Here is a 20,267-nt window from a genome sequence, read left to right as displayed (position 1 = left end):
ATGCATAGTCTGAAATTTAATACTGCTTTGGAAGAGCCAGTGATAAAAAATATTCTGGGGTCCACTTGGTAAATTTGGCTAGAGTATTAGAAGACATGAACACTTATTGAAAGGAACAGCTGCAGATTGACTTCAAAAGCAGGAATCAGAATAGTATAAGGACCTTATTTTGGTAAAAACATATACGTACATACGGGGCACAGAGAATGATCAGAAAGGATATATACCAAGGTGTTAACAGTGGTAAACTCTGGATGATGGGAGTATGAAGTGTTAATTTTCAGTATTTTAGCTTGCTGTGTTTTCTAAGTTTCTACAATACACATACACTCCTTCTATTATAAAATATTTTAAACATTTTTCAAAGGAAGTAATGATTCATGAAATCACATTTTGCTGATAAATTAAGACAACTGACAATTGACCATTGACTCTAGCAACACGGAAGTTACTGGTGACCTTGACAAGATTTGTTTTAGTGGACTAGGGGGAGAAAAACCTGAAAATTTGTCAGTTCCTCAAAATATTAAACATAGAGTTATCATATGACCCAGCACTTACACTTCTAGATATATTCCCAAGAGAACTGAAAACATATATCCATACAAAAACTTGTGGACAAACATACATAGCAACATTACTTATAGCAACGCGAAGTGGAAACAACTCAAATGTCCATAATAGATGAACGGATAAACAGAATGTGGTATATCCATACAACAGAATATTAAGCAATAAATAACGAAGTACCGATACATGCTACATGGACAAACCTTGAAAATATGAGGCTAAGTGAAAGAAACCAATCACAAAAGAAAGTATATTGTGTGATTTCAGTATATGACATGTTCACAACAGGCAATTCCATAGGGACAGAAAGTGTATTAGTGGTTGCCTAGGGCGGAGGGCGAGGGGACAGGGAGTGCTAATGGGAATGAGGTTTGGTTTGGGGGTGTTGAAAATGTTCTAAAGTAAGAGTGTTGATGGTTGTACAACTCTGTGAATGTAATAAAAACCAGTGAATTGTACACTTTAAAAGGTTGAATTTTATGGTATATGAATTACATTTTAATAAAGCTGTTACTAAAAAAACCCAACAGAATCTAGTTGAAATTTGCATTTGTTTCATTCCCTCTCAGTACTTTCTGATTTATTGTTTTCTCTTTTGTTGCTACTGTACAGGTTTTTTCTTTTAACCTCTCTTACTTCCAGGGATTTATTAATCATTTTTTTTATCACCGTATCCTTCTCCCCTCTTTTAATCTCTACCTCCACACCACTCCCAAACTCTCCCAAATCAAAGATTAACCACATAGAAAAACCACATTTGAAAATGTAAAAAGTATTAAATGAGACCACTGTTCAGATCTACTTTTCACACAATGCAAGTAACATATGTACATATTCCCCCCGCTACCAAAAGCAGCATTTGCCTAGGAATAATAAAACATCACTTTAAGCAAACAATGTATCAAATAACCTGAAATGCAAAACACGTTTTGAATTATACAAAATTACTTTGCAAAGTTACAAGTGTCCCTCACTCTTGAGAAATGTTTGAATAGTAAATAATGCTACCATAATACATTTTCCTTCATGAAACAAACAAAAATAATAACAAAATGGTAAGTAGAAGATATCATCACTTTATGGATAAAGAGACCAAGCAAGTACATACATATATAAACCCACTGGTAAAGCTAAGTTTGGAGCTGATATTTCTCTTGGACTGCAGAATTTCAATAATACACAATAATTATCTATTGTAGGAGTAACACCTGAGCAATTTAGCTAAAGATACAAACAATAACAAAAACCCTACACAAATATTCAAACTTGGAGAATTCAAGTTAAAATAGAAAAATATAAAATTTTTCCTTCCAAAAATAGGTATCTAAGACAAAGGTTTAGATACCCCCACCCAGATTATTCATAAGTCATATGTGAATCAACCTTGTGTTCTTTAAATAAAATTTTATAATCAACTGATGAAAAAGCAAGTTTTATATTCTAAGACACTTTCAGAATACATCTACAATTAACTTATTAATACAAAAGTATATGTTAAAAAACAGAGCCATTTCATTGAAGTCTTTTAAGTGTAGGAGATTTTATTATTTTTGGTGCATCTTCTTACGCATTTCTTCAAGAGCTGCTTCTTTCTCTCTTAGCACCTGCTTAAGTCTTCTTATTTTTTCATCTCGAATGGTTTCTTCTAACTCTGGTGGTGTCACAGGGAAAATATCTTCAGCATAATTTTTATTAAAGGAATGACTTTGTTCATGAGCTGCATTTGAACTCAATGAGCCTTTCTCTTGCTTCTCATGGATATAGTATTCTATCTCAGTCTTCTTTTCTTCTCTGCTCTTGCTGAGGCTTGTGTGAATGTTATGTTGTGATACATCTGAAGCTGGTAAAATACTGTTAAGGAGTTGGGAACTGGTGACATTAGTTCCCCCATTTATGACTGTGTCATAAGCACTCTCAGTTTTTCTCTTCTTTGTGTGATCCATCTTCTTAATGGTTTTTGCTTTTCTTTTCTTATCAAGACTCTGTTGCAATGTGAAATAAGATTCCAAAAGAAAAACAAAATGTTATTCCTATACATATATGTATATGTATCTATCTCGTGCTGTCAAATTTAACAAAGTTTGCAGAAACAAATATTTAGCAATTATACATAAATCTGCACAATTTATTGGTACAATTACAGCAAGAAAGGAGTATTTCCCACTGTATAGTATCAAAATGAATAACGATGTCCTAGTGATATCCACTAAGGATAAATTGCCCAATTCATTTTCTTGCTCAAGTATGATGAGCCATATTGACCCACCACCAAAAATAATAGCACTTGTGAAGTGCCTGAGAAATACAATTGATTAATTTTTTCTCTTCCTTTGCACAGTAGGCTTATGTGTAATATTTGAAAAAATTTGACTAGCCTCTGATCTGAAGTTCAAAATTATTAAATGATGATATATTCCTAGGCAGAATAATAGTACAGTAGGCAAAGTTATAGGGACATTTCTTTTCATCATTATTGACCATATAGGTTGCTTAAAATGTTTGGATTAAGAGTATTGCTGCAATGAACATCTGAATGCTTATATTTCCCACTATACTTGGATTATTTCCTTTAGATAGTCTTCAAAGTAGGATAACTAGTTAAAAAGCTATGGCTATTTTCTTATAATAGTATCATGGAAAAAATAAACAGTAGCTGAATAAAAATACTTAAAATAACATCTTTAATTAACGAGGAATGCATTTTTACCTGTGCATATATGGTTCTTTTTATCATTGTTTTGGTATAATGTATATATTTATAAATTTGGTAACAATCATCTTTCATACTAATGTACAATGCTAAAAATGAAATCAAGAAAATTAATAAATCCATATATCTTTGTAGTACCTACAAACAACACTTTAAAATCTATTACCTGTTTTCTTTCTTCTGCCTTCACCATAAACTCTGTATCTTTGTAAGTACTGCTTTTCACCAAACTGCTAAAGGAATCAAAACCTTCTCCAGAGCCAAAACGGTCAGGAATTCGACTAAGACACACTCTCAAATCTTTAGTGAGACCAAATATCTTTTTAAATTCAGCATCACTCTTCAGATATGATGTCTTATTATTTCTTCCTTGCAAAACTTTCTTGTTTCTTTCTTTAGTATCTTTTTCTAATGTTGATGCCATCTCATTCTGGATCTGGAATTAGGAAAAGAAAACAAACAATATTGCTAATTACTCAAATTATTTTATCAAACTAGCAACTAAGTGATTATCTCATCTTATCCAAAAGAACACATGAAGCTTTAAAATCCTAAATGGTTGTTTTGCATTACCCTTGCCTTACCACCCACACTTGAAAACTGAATTTAACTAAGTACAAACTTAAAATATTCCCCTACAATTTCTCATTTAGTTCGTTGCTCTAGAAAGGTAACAAATAGTCAATTCTCAAACACCTAAAATGAGAATGCAAACTAATGACAACTTAAAAACATATATGACATTATTTAGAAATTGTAGTCTTCTGGAAAAGTCTTATTAATAAATCTTATATTTAATACTCAGAATTCACTACTTTGTATCTCTATAGTTCAATGAATTCTGTACTGGAGGGGAGAAATACTGACATTATTCAGTAGACCTCTAAATAAGCAAGGAAAAGGTAGGTACAAATATTTAGTAAGCACACAGACACATATTTTAAGGAGAACGGAAAGGTAACTATGTGGGTATGTTGGGTAATTGGACAAGAAGCCAGAAAGAAGAGCTAAAATAAAGGAAAATTGTGTACCAAAAAAATTCCACCATTCAAAGACGTTGATAAAATCCTATTTCTACAAATTACTGAAAGGTACTAACTAGCCCTGTCTCACCTCTTCCATGGTCTACCTAAAAAAACTTCCGAATATCTCCCCAAGACACATACACACGCCCCAAAAAGCATTAAAACTCAGCTCTCCTATATGCACAGTATTGATCTCCTCATATACTAAAAAGTAGGCTATTAAGTATATATACACATATATATGTGTACATATGTATTTATATATATACTAACACAAATTTACTAAGCTTTGAATTCACATTATTCTTCCCCAACTCTTCTAAACCTTGTTGCTCTGTGACTTTTTGTTTTTGTTTTAAAGATTTAGTGTGCCAAGTAATTCAAGAGAAAGATACTGCTTGGACTATCCCAACTGTACTCCTCTTCAAATATTTACTCTGATGAAAGCTTTGACTTAATTAAGCATTCATATATGTATAGTATGTGTATAGTAGGGTGGGTTGGGGGAGAAGAGGTATCATAGATAATTTTGAGAAACTAAGAAAGAAAAATTTTCTATAAAAATATATAAAAAGAACACCCTGACACGGGAAAATTACCTTTGGTTCTTGGTCTCTGAAAACCCACTGCAGTGAAGTAACATTTGTTGCATCAACAGAGGAACTTATTTTCTCTATGCTCTGGATGATATTTTCTTTTCTGGGGGCATTTTGTCCTGTACTAAATCCATCTGGAAAGACTGGATTTGTGAATAAAGTCTTACTCTGTTTTAAGTAGTTACTGGATTGATTCGTATTATGTGGATTTGTGGTAGAAGGAGATGGTTTCTCAACTTTTTTATTCTTCTCTGCCCTTAGATTGGCCATGAAAGCAAGCTGGGTATTGGGAAGTGATTTTGTCTCCATCTGGGAAGATTTACTTTTAGCCAAAACAATATTTACAACCTTTCTGGATATTTCTGTGACTGGACTTGAACTGACTATCTGTAACGTGTCTTTTCTTAGTGGAATATCAGGAGAAATAGAATTCTGTTGGTCAATTTGTGATGGCAGAACATCTGTCCCCTTTTTAGCCAATAGATAGACTTTCCCATTAAACATAACCAAAGCATTCTCTTTAATAGGCATATTTTTAGATTGTGTCCCACTAGGACTGATGGTACTCAATGGTGGCATATTTACAGTATTATCTCCCAAACTTTTCCTATCTACAAAAGTTTTTAAAATTTTTGAAGCCACATTATTTGAAGACTTAACAGGAACAAGAGATGGCTGTAGATTTTCTTGAAAAATCCATTTCACTGGAGCAGCTTGAGAATGTTGACCACCTTTTAATTGTCTCTCTGTAGCAATATTCACTGGAATTTGTGTGGTATTTAGTATCACTGGCTTTGCTATTTCTTTAACAGGTTTTGGATAAATGTTTTGTAAGTTCTTTGTAACTACATTTTTCACTGTATTTACAGGAGATACGTAAATAACGGTTGGTATGTGGGAGGCCTCAACTGTTCCTGAGGTACTTGGGGTTGCAGTTGCAAGTATCTTTTGCTGAACTGAAGGAGGCAATGACGACGCTGGTACAGATTTCACTTCAGCATGGGCTGGAATCTGTAAATGATGATCAGAAGGAAAAACTGGAGACTTCACAGTCATTGGAAGAGTCTGGGTATTAACTACAATATAAGATGAATCATTTTGTGTTGAGGAGGAAGGAACAGCAAATGTTTGCATGGTGAGTCCATCGATTTTCACACCACGTCTTTGAACTTTAGAAACTGCTGAAGTAAAATTTTGAGTTCCCAAAGAAGTAACTTTACCTTCTTCTGCTGTATCTACTGTTCTTGTAAGAAAATAGTTTGAAGAACTGGCTGGCTGAAAAATGGGCAATTGAACTGATGTACTTGTAGAAGAGCTGGAAATCTGAGTCTGAAAAGTAACGTGAACTGGTTTTCCTCTATTCCCTTTCAAAGCATCAGACATGACTGAAGATTGAACTAGTGGTATAAGATTTCCAGAAGAATTAGGAATTGGAAGTAATTGCAGAAGATTTTTTCCATCCAAGCCAATCGTCTGAACTACTTGGTACATGCAGCCTGAAACACTTAAAAGAACATTATGAGTAAATAAATACAACATACTACATGGTATATACATTTTATTTTTAAAACAAATATTACTTTAGAATATTAAAATATAATAAAAGTATATAATTTTTCATTTTGAGTTTTCAAAGTGAAATACTGCAAAACAAAGATTTTGAAGAAGTAGAAGAGATAAAGATACATTCAGCTTTGATTTAGATGATCTAACATGATTAGGCAATGGGTATGAGATATTCACATTTATTCCTAAAACTAAAAGTAGACTTTTCTAAGGTTTTACCCAGTATAAAATTATGCTATTAGAAGAGGCTCCTCTTAAACTATTTACATTCTTCCTTCTCCTTTTCCTTGAATTATTTCCTCTTGCCCTCCTCCTTTACTCTTACTGAGCAAGATTCTCATTACCCTTCCACTTATTCTTACTCTATTTCCCCTCACTCTTTTCTCCCCCTAATCTGTTCTGTCTTCTTCCTACTAACGATTCGCAAATTCTACTGTCAGCCATTCTTTTGCTTAAGGCATCTCCTATGGTGATACCTTTGTTTGCCACATTTTTGTACAGTACACTTAACTGAGTTACTCATGTAGGAATCATTTTCTTCTGTGATATTATTTCAGTACATTTGAGGTTTGGCACTAAATATATAGTCCTTGGTATAGCAATTATTTTTATCATGTTATTGCCTATCAATCCATACATACAATATCACCATAATTTCAGCTAATTAGTTTTCAATGAATGCAGAACAGATTGGAAATCTGTAATTTCTTTTTTTTACTAAACAGTTTTGATCCCCATGCTTATTTCTTAGGACAGATTGTCTGATTTTTAAAAAAGCTAATATATACTAATCTTTGTATGTTTAATCAATTATTTGGGGATCAACTGAACGTAGATGTCTTAAGTTACTTGTATCTAAAACAATCCTTCAGTTCCTGGAAAATATTGAGCTCTGTGGGAGTCAGGGTTATCACACATACTATCATTCTACCGATGTACTCTTCCCTCATTGAACTCTTCATAGTTCAAGTCTTAGCATAAATCATGCTTTCCAAGAGGTACATTTTCTGACCATCTTAACTACTCTTGTCTTTCCTTCACAATTAATCTATAATATTACACCTGTTAACTTCCTTCATGGTACACATAACAGGTTGCCATCATATATTATTAGTATGTTTGTCTACAGACTACCTCTTATGTTAAATTCTAGCAACAGTGAGTGCACAGTCCATGTCCTATAGACACAGTATTGTCTTGGATGACTAAGATCACACGAAGGAAAACATTCAAGGACAACAAATAACAATAATAATTAGGATTCTCAAAAGTATAAAGGTATGTTTTACTACCTATATAGGTGAGTTTTTAAAATTCTCAGATATTAATTAAAATCAATGCCAAAAATTTGATACGTCCTAGGAAGTGCTGGAATTCAGTTTTACCTTTCTGCAACCCAAATAACATCATTATATCCTTACAAAAATTTAAAACAGTCTTCCAGACACTTGATAGTGTGTCACAACGCTACACTGACTTTTGAGAAAAGTTAACCTCTAAAGAGAAGAATGGCCCCAAAGAAAAGTATGAATTCTTGCTTTCAGAGCTTGAAGAGGAAAACCCACCTTCATTACCTCCCTATACCCTTAAAAGGTATATCTGAACTGGATAAGAACTTAATCAACAATTAATTAAACAAAAATCTACTGACTGTCTATAATAGTTCAGGCACCAGGCTCAATTAGAGGAAAAGACTCAGGAAGCTATAGTCTGTGGGCCTTATCTGGTTCCCTCTCTGTTTTTGTGCAGCCCATAGGCTAAGAATGGTTTTTATATTTTAAATGATTAAAAGAAAATCAAAAGAATAACATTTCATGGCATGAAAATTGTTAAGATTCAAATTTTAGTACCTATATATAAAGGTTTATTAATACACAGTCACACTCATTTTTTATGATTTCAAAGGGCTGCTTTCATGCTATAACAGTAGAGATGAGTAGTTGGAGCAGAGATCATAAGCCTAAAATATTTACTATCTGGCCCCAAGATAGATCAACCCACAATCCCTAAAAGAACTTAAAATATTGGGTATATCGATATGTAAACAGGCAATTATCATAACGTGAGATAAATGATATAAGTGAATGAGTACGAAAACACTTCCTCGTTTTCTTTAAAAATTCTCTTCCCAAGGCTTCCTAAATATGATCTTCTCCTATCTCTGCAGTGGTTCCTCAGTCTTCTCTGCCAACTCATCCTATTTAAATTAACTTTCAAATCATAGAAAGAAGTATTCTCTTCCTATTCTGTACTCTTTCCCCACATGATTTATCTTAAATGTGTAATTTCAATTAAACTATCACTTACGTAACAACAATTTCAATATTTATATTGGTTGCATCTTTGATATTCAGACTTATATATCCAACTTCCCTCCTGACCTATCCATTTAGATTTTCAAAAATTCCTAAAACTCAACATGGCCAGAAGCTCTCTACCCACCCTAAGCCCCAAATTCTTTCCCTTCCAGGGTTTTCTTCTTTGGTAAATGGCATCTCATCTGTTTTAGAAGCCTAAGTCAGAACAGGTAAATCTTGCTTTCTTATCCCCTTACAATCAATCCATCAGAAAAACCTGTTGATATTATCTCCTAAATTTCCTTTGATCTGTTCAATTCTTTCCAAATCAATTGTTACCAACCTAGTCCAAGCAAACATCTCTGGCTTAGACTACTACAATAGCTTCATAATTGATCTTCTTTACTTTAGTCATATTCTCTCCCTTTCAATTCATTCAGCACATTAACACTGGTCCTACACTGCTTAAAACCTTTCGGTGGCTTTCCATTATTCTTAAGAGTGGTAGGAAGAAAATCATTGCTTCTGATGCAATGGAAGCCAAAGGAAGAGAGGGTTTCAAGAAAATCAGTCAATTCTACCAAAAGTTTCTGAGGGGCCAAGTAGGATGAAGATCTAAAGATGCACACTGGAAATAACTGAATGAGGGTTGCTGATGGCTTTAAAAAGAGCAGTTTAGTGAGGAAAGAAGTTACTAAGGGATGGATATGAAGATAGCAAGTAAGACCAATCTTTCATGAACTTTAACAAGAAGAGAAAGACTGGCAAATAGCTGGAAGAAGAAATGGGGTCAAAGAAGGGATCTCTCTTTTTCAAGGTTAGATGAACCAGAACATATGTAAATACTAATGTGAGCCAGTTAAGAAGACGACACTGGTAATAAAGGAGAATGAGCGATAATTAATGAGAAAGAGTTAGGAAATAGAAACCAGAAGACAGGTGGAGGGATTGAATCTTAAAGCTGGAGAAATATCTCCTTCTATTGGAACTAGAGCAAAGGTAAGGTGCATTTGCAGGTAAGCTTACAGCTTTGGTCTCAAGTTGAAGTAATTCTGATCTAATGGTTTTTGTTTTCTTTATGAGAAAGAACATGGTATCACCTGTTCAAAGTAAGAGCAAAAATAGAGATTTGAGGAGAATCAAAGATTTGAAACAGTCTTTGTGAAAGAGTAAGGTGACCACTGCAAATATTAGATTTGTCAGGTACTGTTGATGGCTCAGGGAGACAGGAGGTGATTATGAACTTATAACGGTACCAATCTGTACTCCTGTGAGATTTTCCTTGTCACAGCAGGCATAAGCAAAGAGAAAGCATATTTTTGAGCTCATTCAGGGCTGGAGTTGCTTCAGAAAGAAGCAACAAAAATCAGAGAGTAGCAAAAGAATTTGCAGTATTGATAAGAGTTATTAAAATGATGAAACATAGAACCTAAACTGGATAGGAAGGAAACGAGAGAATAAAAGGCTAAAGTATAGGGATAAAATAAAGGGATTATTGGACTAGAGGGCTAAAGTTAACAGTTACAGTGGGAGTAAACAAGGAAGCTAGAAATATAGAAACAGGCATTTAGAAAGAGGATGATTGAATCAATTTTGTAGATGCAGCAATTTCATCTGATAACATGGACCACAGAAGCAGACAGATGCAAAAGAATAGAGAATAAGATCACTGGAGAAAAAGATCTCTGCACTGAAAGACCATGTGACAAAGAGATTATCCATATAGATGTTAAAATCATATAGAATTAGAGGGAGGTTTGTAGATGGTATTAACGAGCCACAATTAAGAAGTGATACGCCAGAAAGCTGTCTTGAAGCCCCACTCTTTCTTCTGCAGTCCATTTTCTTTCCTATTATTCTACTAAAACTTCACTCTCAAAGGTTATCAAATACATTCTCACAGTTAAATCTGTATTTACTTTATCCTCATTCTCTAGGAGCTTTCTTTGCAAGTGACAGCGCTACCTAATTATCTCTCCATCTTAAACCTCTTTCCTATCATGGTTTCCATTGTGTACAATTTCGGTTTCTCTTGACTTTCTTAACATTTTCTTATTCATTTTCTGCATTCTAAGCATTCAACTATGCCTATCCCACAAAGTATAGTCCTTGACTCTGTTTTTCTCCTTCAAGACATTGTTCCTTAAAGACTACACCAATTTTTACAGTTTCAACTATTTCCTTCAACTACCTCCTTTGTGATAATGATTCCCATAGTTATAGCCTTTTTTATTCCTATCCCCTATTATTGACCTCAGTTCCATATTTGTGACAATGTCTTACCAAACATTTTTAATACCATCATTTTCAATTAAACAAGTTAAAATTACTCTCTTTCAAAAACTAGTATTCGATCCTACCATCCAATTATGTGGCAGCACCACTATTTTCCAGGTCATATAGATTTTACATCACCTAGTCACCTGTGACTTATCCTTATTATCCTTACTTACTTTAGATTCACCCACAGCACCTTGCATACATGCTTACAAAAGGTAAATGGTCAATAAATGTATACTGAATCACCAAGTCTATAAAGTTTTCTTCTTTTTAACAAATTATATTAATCTTCTCTTCACCAATCCAACTTCCACTATCCAGATCAGAGCTTCATCACCTTTGTCTAGCACTCATTATCTCATCCCTATAGTATTTTGCTCTGATATTTAAACTAATTTTTCTGACTGCAGCCACTATTGACTATTACGTATCTCTGGCAGATTAAAATCGTTTTCATCCTGTTACCTCCTGCTCAAAGTTTCAACATTCATCATGGGCAATTCAGCTTGATATGAAAGTTATCTACAATTTAGCCCCAACCAATGTCTAAACAGTACCACCTTCAACTTCTCAACAGGGAATCTCTATTCTTACCAGAGAGGTCTCTTTGCTATTTTGGAATATGCTATTTACATTATTTACTCAAAGTATTATTGTTTTCTTCTCTAACAATATAAAATAAGGTTTGAGTCCCATCTTCTCTATGAAATATCTGCTAGTCACTTAAGCTTACATTTTCTTTCAATTTGGAATCCTTAAAGCATTGGTGCCAGTAATGCTGGGAGTTATACATTGTCTTCTTTATTACCTTTTATCTATCAGCTAATTTTTAAAAAATGAGTAAAGTATTGTTTTCTTCAGTAAGACTGAAACTCCTTAAATTGAGAGGCTATATGATCTATTTTGCAATTGTCTTTCCAATACCAAGCACAGTACATCCTCAAAAGATATTATATCAAAAATGATGTAGTTCTTTCCAATAACCATTTCAAGTGAACTGTCTGAATGCCTCCTACTGTCTACTCTCCTTTGGCTTACTTTTGTACTTCATTTGTCAGTAACACCTACCTAACAAATTAGAAGCTTCAATAGAGCAGAACCCATGCCTTTATAATTTGTGTAGGAGCAAGCACGTTTTAATTATTATCATATTTAAGCAAATTACATAGACTTCTAATACATCATACACTACATTATGTGGCCTCTATACTTCTGCTTTACGAAGAAAATATGAATATTTTCAAATCTGATCACTGGATTTTCTTCCTTTTCTTTTCCTCTATTTTCTCTCCAAAAAAGGAAGAAAAATGCATCTTCCTCCATGTCAATGTATCAGTAGAGATTCACATAATCTACCCATAGGCCATAAATTCCTTAAGGGTAAATTGTCTTATTCATATCTACAGCCTTTGCATGTAATTGAGCAACTGGACATCACAGACAATAGTGTTAACTGAACTGAATCCTACAAGCTGTAATAAAAAAAAAATCAATGATTTCTTGGCAACAAAATAGAATGAGTTCTAAAAATTAAACAGAAATGTAGACCGCTAAGAACAGAAGTGACAAATCAGGGTGAAATTCATACTGCTTCAATCAATATACATTTTTTCAGATCTAGAAAGAACTTTCTATTTAAGAGATTAACTAAAAGATTGTATTTTCTTAAAGATCACGTTCTGCTGCTTAATATCAGAACTAAAACTAGAACCAGATTCTGCATCCCATGGTCTGGTTTGGTCACTTAAAAATAATCATCAACATGCTAATTACTTTAAAAACCAGCTAGTGTTTAAACTGAGAAACTACACTGGAAAAATAATGCAGTTTACGATTTTAAAAGTGAAAAGAAGAATATATTAGAAAGATTATAGTCTTCTAATCCCGGCTCTTACAATTACTAGTTGACCAATTGGAAAATCTACTTAACCTCTTTGAATCTCTGTTTCTTCATTTGTTAAATAGGGGAAAATAAGGCTTGCTATTAGAAGTAAAGGAAATAACTGCCTGATAGTTATCATCTTCCTTTATAAAATATGCAACTGGTCCCCAAGAATATGAATTAGATAAGATCTTTTAAAAATGTGATGAGAGCTTTCATTAAAAGGCCTATTAAACATACCAATAATGTATAACTTCTGACAATATTATGCTAATATTGATATGAGGCATTCACATATTAGAAACGAGACAATGAAAATATTGGAGACTAATGAATATTTTGTAGATACATTTGCAAAATACATTTTTTCAACTGCTAGGAGACCCTTTTCCATCTTACTATTTATGATACAACATTACATACACACATAATATACATAAGTGCATAATGTAATAATATATACCATATATGTACATAACAGATATGTTATAATCCTAATAAACAGCCAAATAGGGTATGTATTACCATTCCCATTATACAGTTGAGAAAATGGAGCTTTAGAAAAATTTAATAACTTATTTGGAATTACATGCTCTCCTTGAGCAATCTTATCTAATTTTTTTGTATTTACTTTAGCATAACCTCACCATAAGAGAGTCCAAAAAATTCAAATGCATAAACTGTGAGATTAATGACAGATTTCAGTTAGCCTGTATATGTCTGTCTCCATCTGTTAAACACATTCACATATAAACCACAAAAGATAATAAAATTTACACCATATACAGCCAAATGCACACTGAACTGACAATGAATCATTATTGGTTTAACCAAACCATGCCCCCTGTTGAGGACACTAATTTTAGCTCCCCATTTGAAAACAAAGAGTTAAAGGAAGATGGACGCCAACTGCCAATCACACGACATCTTAATTCTTATTATTATGGGATGTATAATCACAGGCTTTTATTATAATACCTCTAAGCTGATGCTTCCCAAATCTCTATTTTCAGCTCTGACTCAGCCTGAGTTTCACATTCACATATCCCTGATTGCTTTCTTGGTGTTCCTCATCTCAGTTAAATTTACCAATATTCACCCAGAAATCTGGCATCATAGTTGAGGCCCCTTTCTTCCTGGCAATTCACTAACAAGGTCTGCCCATTTTCCCTTTTATATTTCTTTGAATCCAACCCCTACTCTACATCAGCTAGTTCAGGCCCTCAAAATCTCTGAGAAGACAACTGAAATAGCATCCTTATGTGTGGATCCCTCACCCCCAAATCTACACTGCCATCAGTTATCCAAAACGCACACCTGACTATGTCAGTCTTTTTCATAAAATCCTCTGAACGATCTCCAATAGATGAAGTCTGATCTTTATAGCTGGGCAAATTGAATCCTTAAGAGCTATCTATGTATTCTACCTGTAGTACAGAATCAAGCAATAAATACCAGATGTTAGTAATAAACCATACTGGTGCTTTATTTACCAATGCCCTCTACCTAAGCATATCATCTTTAACTAGATAGCAAATACTTATGTTTCCCAACTCAGCTGCTCCTGAAACCTTATCTACAACTCCCTTTTTCTATTCCCTCACAGCATCTTATGCACAATGCTATCAACATTTATCACATCATCTCTACGTCCTCCCACTTCCACCAAAACTGTAAGGTTTTTAATAGGAAAGGTCCATAACCTCTTTTTAATCAGTCTTTCCATTTAGCACAGGTTATCACACACATAGTAGTCACTCAATGAATGTTTTTTAACCAAATGTTTAAACTGTACTGATAATAAGTGGTAATCTTAACTAGGATCTGAATCTAACTCCAATGCTTACCTTCTTTCCACTATACTATTCTGACTCCTGCTTTTTGTTTTGCTAAAAAAAAACCCAAAATTGAAATAAACTAATTGTGTACTATCAAAAATATCTTCCCGATTTTTCCTTTGTACCATGAGATTAAACTTGGGCTTTACATTTTATGCTCCGAGATTAGAGATTCTTCAAAGAATATCCATTCTGTCTTACATTACTGAAAAATTTTTAAAAAGCAGTAACTCAAGAAAAATTCAAATGTCTACAAAAAATAAGAAAATCCTATAGTCAATTAAACTATGGAGAAAATAAATGATTTAGTATTATCAAATATAAGAAAAATAAGAAAACTAAGCTTCCAATAAACTAGAAGAGTTGATGTTAAAAATATTACTTACAAAATTACATTTGGATGTCACACAGATTGTTACTTAGAATATAATCAAATATGCAACCATTAACCAAAGTGTTAAACTGCTTCAGAAAGATATCTAGTAAATATCCCAAATATTGTGATGTAAAGCTCAGTGATTTAAAGCAATAAATGCATTCAAAGACAATGAAAACCAATGAGTTAATGAACTCAAAATGACTCAGGAATGTAACCCAAACAGACTCTGTAATTAAAAAAAAAAAAAAATCCCCCAATAGCTAAAAGGATTAGAAATTAAAGAATTAAAGTACACAATAAATAAAAATGTAAAGTTCTTTATCTTAGTTTTGATATTGAAAAATAATGCAATTCTAAAACAAATTGCCTATAAATTATAGTCAGATGTCATCAAGCATCCAAGTATGAAAACAAAGTAGCAGAAATTAAGCAATTATTAAAAATTAACTCTACTTTGCATATCTATACAGGCCGCTATTTCTGCCTCTTCCCCCAACTTTTACCACAAATTAAAAAAGAAAAACACGTACACAAAAACAGGCTTTTTATGATTTGAAATACAATGGTTTTTTTTCTTGATAGTTCTTCAATATCGTTTTAGCTCACTGCTATTAGGGGCCATTTCCTTTTGTAATATTGTGCATGTTTTTAAATAATCACCATTACTTACGTCTTTATCACAATCAGGTTCTTTACTTGTAATTAAAGAAACCTACTTCCTGGGCTAAAATCTGTACAGAATTAAAACTGTATTCTTACGGTAATAGCTAACACTTAAATAGTGCTTTACTCTTTTCCTACACTAAATATTTTACGTACATTCATTCTCTAATCCTTATTTCTAGGTGCTATTTATCGACTGTAAACTGAGACACTTGACCTCACGAATACTCTCAAAGGTAGGATTAACCCCCGGTAGCCTAATTTTGTACAAGGCAAAGCCCTTTCCATGAGTTTTGCATCTCAGCGCTTCATTTTCCTTCTGCAGATTATTTTTTTCTCACCACTCATAATACATACACTAATAATGGAGAGTACAAAGCAAAACATTCTGCCTCAGCTAACATTTTGTTTCATTTCATCCTGATTAAAATAATCTTTTTAAAAAACTACTAAATTATTATCTATTTTCTAATTTACAAGAATGTCCTTCTAAAAAGTACTGGAATCTCCCCATGTCACCGTTCCTCCACACAGCCAATGAGATGGCACTTCATTACACCTGCTTCAAAAACGTTGTTCAAAAGGATTTCACACTGAGAATTTCTCTTTCTTACTCTTCTCTTTCTTCATATAAAGCTACTGTTTGAAATTTTAAATATCCGCTTCCCTTGTTCTAGAAACACTTTTCTTCAATTACATCCTCTCTCTTTCTCACTAACTCTACTAAAATGTGACTATTTTCACTGAAAGTCCAGTGTCACCAGGGCTGGACTTGCTAATCCGCGCTGATTGCTGCGTGTTTTTCTGCGTGTGCGCCAGAATCTTCCAGAAGGTTTTGGTCACACAAGTATGTCCGCCATGTTGATTTTCCTCTCCCGTGGAGATCTACTCTGTCCGCCTATGAAACTTGAGACGCTGGAGTCCCGCGGAGCCAGGGCAAGGGCTGACTGCCTCAGCCACTAAAGAGGTTTTACGTTTCCAAGAGGAATGCGCTCTAAAGGCTCTTAAGCGCTGCAGTGCCGAGCGCTTCCCGCTTGAGTGGCGCACCCTGCGGATCCAACTCCTCTGAACTGCAGAGCGTCCGGACACCGAGGCCCACTCGACAAGCTGCTAAACGCGGGCTGAGGGGCCGGCACGGGGAGAATTCGAAACCGGTACTTACCAATGCGAGGCGTTGCCTGAATTTTCCTCTGCGGGTTTCAGTAAGACCCTCTGTAGGTTAGTGGACATTTTAGAGGGGTGGGAGGGGACAGCTCATTCAGGAAAGGGAGTAGCGTGGGGCCGAGGTTCTCAAAGGGGCGAGAACGAGAGTGAGACAATGTCGTGCTGGAGTTGCTGCGCAGCAACTCTGAGGAGTTCGACGCTGAACGGAGCGCGACGGCAGGCTCGCGAGAGGGCGTATCCCAGGGTTCGGAGGGAGGTGGCGGAGCCACCGAGAAACCGGAAGACTCCGGGCGGGTGACAGCAGCCTCCCGACTCTAGGCTCTGAGAGAATAGACCCAAGGCTCCACCCCCTAGAGCCTACGACATCGCTCCAGAGCAGGGCAGAGCGGGCGCGGGGGCGTGGCACTGATGGCGCCGCCCCCAGCAGGGCCGGGTCAGCTGTGAAGACCGCGCCAACCTGGCTCTGCGGACCCCGCCCACCGAAGCCACAAACCCGAGGACAGCTCGGGCCGGTGGCTTCCGCGGTCGTCATGTCCGGTTGCCAAGCTAACTGGCTCGCTCAAGCCCCGCCCTTATGATACAATCCAATCGCAAGCGAAGTTTGCTATCTTTTCTTCCGGATCAAGGAACGAATCGCAAAAGAAAGTTCTCCCGACACCTACGCAAAATAAAATGTTTCCGGGGTCAATCGTAAATTTTCTGCCTTTGTACTCGCCGCTGGTGTAAGTTTTCCTCTTTCGCTAGTGCTTTAAAAGCCATCAGCGGGCTTTTTTGGAGTCATCGTACACTCGTGGCGTGAAGAAGTTTTAGACGCTAGACTGTGGCCAGCGATGTATTGTTACTACTTCTCTGAAGGTTTTCGGTTTTTCCGCCTTTCCTGAAGCCTTGCTTCTACACTTACTTACCCCCTTCCTCCATCCCATGTTCATGCCTCAGTCGGAACATGTTAATTCGTTCATTCTCTAAAAGTTTTGTCCCCTATATAAACTTATTTTACCAGTTATCTTTATTTGGCTCCCCCGAGAAAAGCTATTCAGAAGTCTCTTGATTCCTGCAGTTAAGTCAGTATCCGAGAAAAGGATTCAGTCTCTGATTAAGGGATAGAGATCCCAGTTCAGCTGCTGCTAGATGGTGAGTGTGGGAGGAGTGGTTTCGAAATCCAGTTTTATCTGGAGTAGGCAGTTCCTGTGTGAATTGATTCACACTGCTCGAATTTATGAGACTGACATAAGGTAACTAATTTAAAAGTTTATTTTGGTCTTTTAAAAATCCCCATTACTCATTTCCATAACTCCTTAATAAGATAATACTTATTTTAAAACTTTTATGTCCTGAAACCTTAACAGAAAGTGATACTTTCTAACTACTGTTCACCCTGTTAAAGGTTAACTTCAGCAATATAGAATCCTGAATCTATAACTGGCATTTGTCTTCCGAATATCTCCCCCTCCCAAAGAGGGGGTTGGGGGGTGAGCCCTTAGTACTGTCTGTGTTTTGGTCATCCTCCTACCTGTGAAAGCAAAATGACTTGAAAGAGTTGCCCACTTTTGCTTATTCCATTTTCTTATTTCCCATTCATTTGTTATCTTTTGCAGTCTGGCTTCTCATGTCCATCACCATTCCCTGAAAATAAGACTCATTGTCATAGATTGGGTTTCCTGGGAAGCACACTGTTAGGATTCAGTCCATCCTAAGATATTTATTAGAGGGACGTTTATTAGCAGTACATTTATTAGAGATAAGTAAATGTGAACGGGAAAGAAAGGAAGCAATGTTAGGCAGAGGGAAAAGTTAGGCTGTGATGTCCAGTCTTAACCAGGCCTTAGCCTGCCCCAAATAGAGGTTAAAACTGGGATGAACTTTAAAAGTTTTCTCCAGTGGGGTGAGAGAGCTGGTCCTTTATGCTCCATGATAATAAGCTATGGGATGCAGACAGTGCCAAGGAAGGGTTCGTAGGCAAGAGGATCTCTTTAGCCAAAGAAATTATTCAAGAAGGCCAATAGCTGAGGCATGTCTGCTGATAGCACTTCCAGCCACTGGTGAAATTAGACAAGACCTTCATTCCTGAAGGGAGGTCTAGGAGGTGCATCACAGCATACACTGTACTCATTTTTTAAAAAATAGTTGTCCAGCTAATTTCTTTCTATTTTTAGTAGAGACAGGGTCTCGCTTTTGCTCAGGCTGGTTTCGAACTCCTGAGCTCAAACGATCTGCCACCTCGGCCTCCCACAGTGCTAGGATTACAGGCATGAGCCACCACGCCCAGCCCGCTGTACTCATTAACCCACTCATTCACCTGGCTATTGCAGTTGGTGATGTTTATCTCACATTTCACACTCATTCAGAATTTTTGCTTAGCAGCAGCATTAATTACTCCCTCACTCTTGATGCCATTGGCAATATACTTTCCTGATTTTCCCTCCACCTTTTTGTTTATGTCTCCTCAGTCACTTTTGAAGGTTTATCTTTCCCTTTTTAGTCATAAATAAGGGAGTTCCTTAAATCTTTATCACTGATTCTCTTATTTTCTCAGACTGTCTTGTCTCCCCATGGATTTCATCTCTGCACAGCTTGAATTACCACCTCTACCCATTGTACTACCACCTCTACCCATTGTACTACCAAGCACATAAATATTCGTAAGTGCCTGGCACATGGTATTAATTTTACAAAACTAACTCATTTACTCCTAACAACTAGTGAAAATTATTATATACACATGAAGAAACACACAGAGAGGGTAAATAAATTTCCAGAGATCATATAGCTAGTGCATAGTGGAGCCAGGCTCCAAATCCAAGTTATCTGGCTAAAGATTCTATGTACTTTACTACTGTATTACCCTTGCCATTTGACTCATAGACGTATGTCCCCAATTCTGATTTCTCTGAGATCTATACCTGGATGTTCAAGTGAATTGTTGAGATAGCCTTTGAATGTTTTAAAAGCCCCTTCAAATGAAACATGTTTAAAACCAAACTTATGACGTCCTCCTTTTCTCTCCACTACCCATTTTCCCTTATCAATGCTCTCTATCTTCAGAAAGAAAAACACACTCCACTCGATTAAAGATGCTGAAATCCAGGTGTCACCCTTAACATACGACTCTTTTTCTTTCAAAATATATAATCCATCACCAAGCATTGCAGATTTTATCTTCCAAATATCTTACACATCTGCTCTTTATTTCTATCACTACTACTCTGGACTAAGCTTAACTGGACTAGTGAAGCTTTAACTGCTATCCTCCTATTCACTCTTTTTTTCCTCCAAACACTGAAGCCAGAGATGCGTTTT

At 35.6% G+C, this 20,267-nt stretch overlaps 1 protein-coding gene across 1 annotated transcript; it reads right to left on the bottom strand.

The window, feature by feature from the left end:
- Nucleotides 1-2,114: 2,114 nt before the first annotated feature.
- On the bottom strand, nt 2,115-16,979 carry LRIF1 (ligand dependent nuclear receptor interacting factor 1). The gene is made up of 4 exons (XM_012661789.1): nt 16,969-16,979; nt 4,905-6,405; nt 3,447-3,716; nt 2,115-2,552 (listed from the first exon to the last, which is right to left on the bottom strand). The coding sequence occupies exons 2-4, from the start codon at nt 6,390-6,392 to the stop codon at nt 2,115-2,117; spliced, it is 2,196 nt and encodes a 731-aa protein (XP_012517243.1). The 5' UTR covers nt 6,393-6,405; nt 16,969-16,979.
- Nucleotides 16,980-20,267: the final 3,288 nt, after the last annotated feature.

This window comes from Propithecus coquereli, unplaced genomic scaffold (genome assembly GCF_000956105.1).
Source record: "Propithecus coquereli isolate 6110/MARCELLA unplaced genomic scaffold, Pcoq_1.0 Scaffold731, whole genome shotgun sequence".
NCBI lineage: Eukaryota > Metazoa > Chordata > Mammalia > Primates > Indriidae > Propithecus > Propithecus coquereli.
The sequence above is the reverse complement of the archived record's forward strand: the minus strand, read 5'-3'. Positions and strand labels throughout refer to the sequence as shown.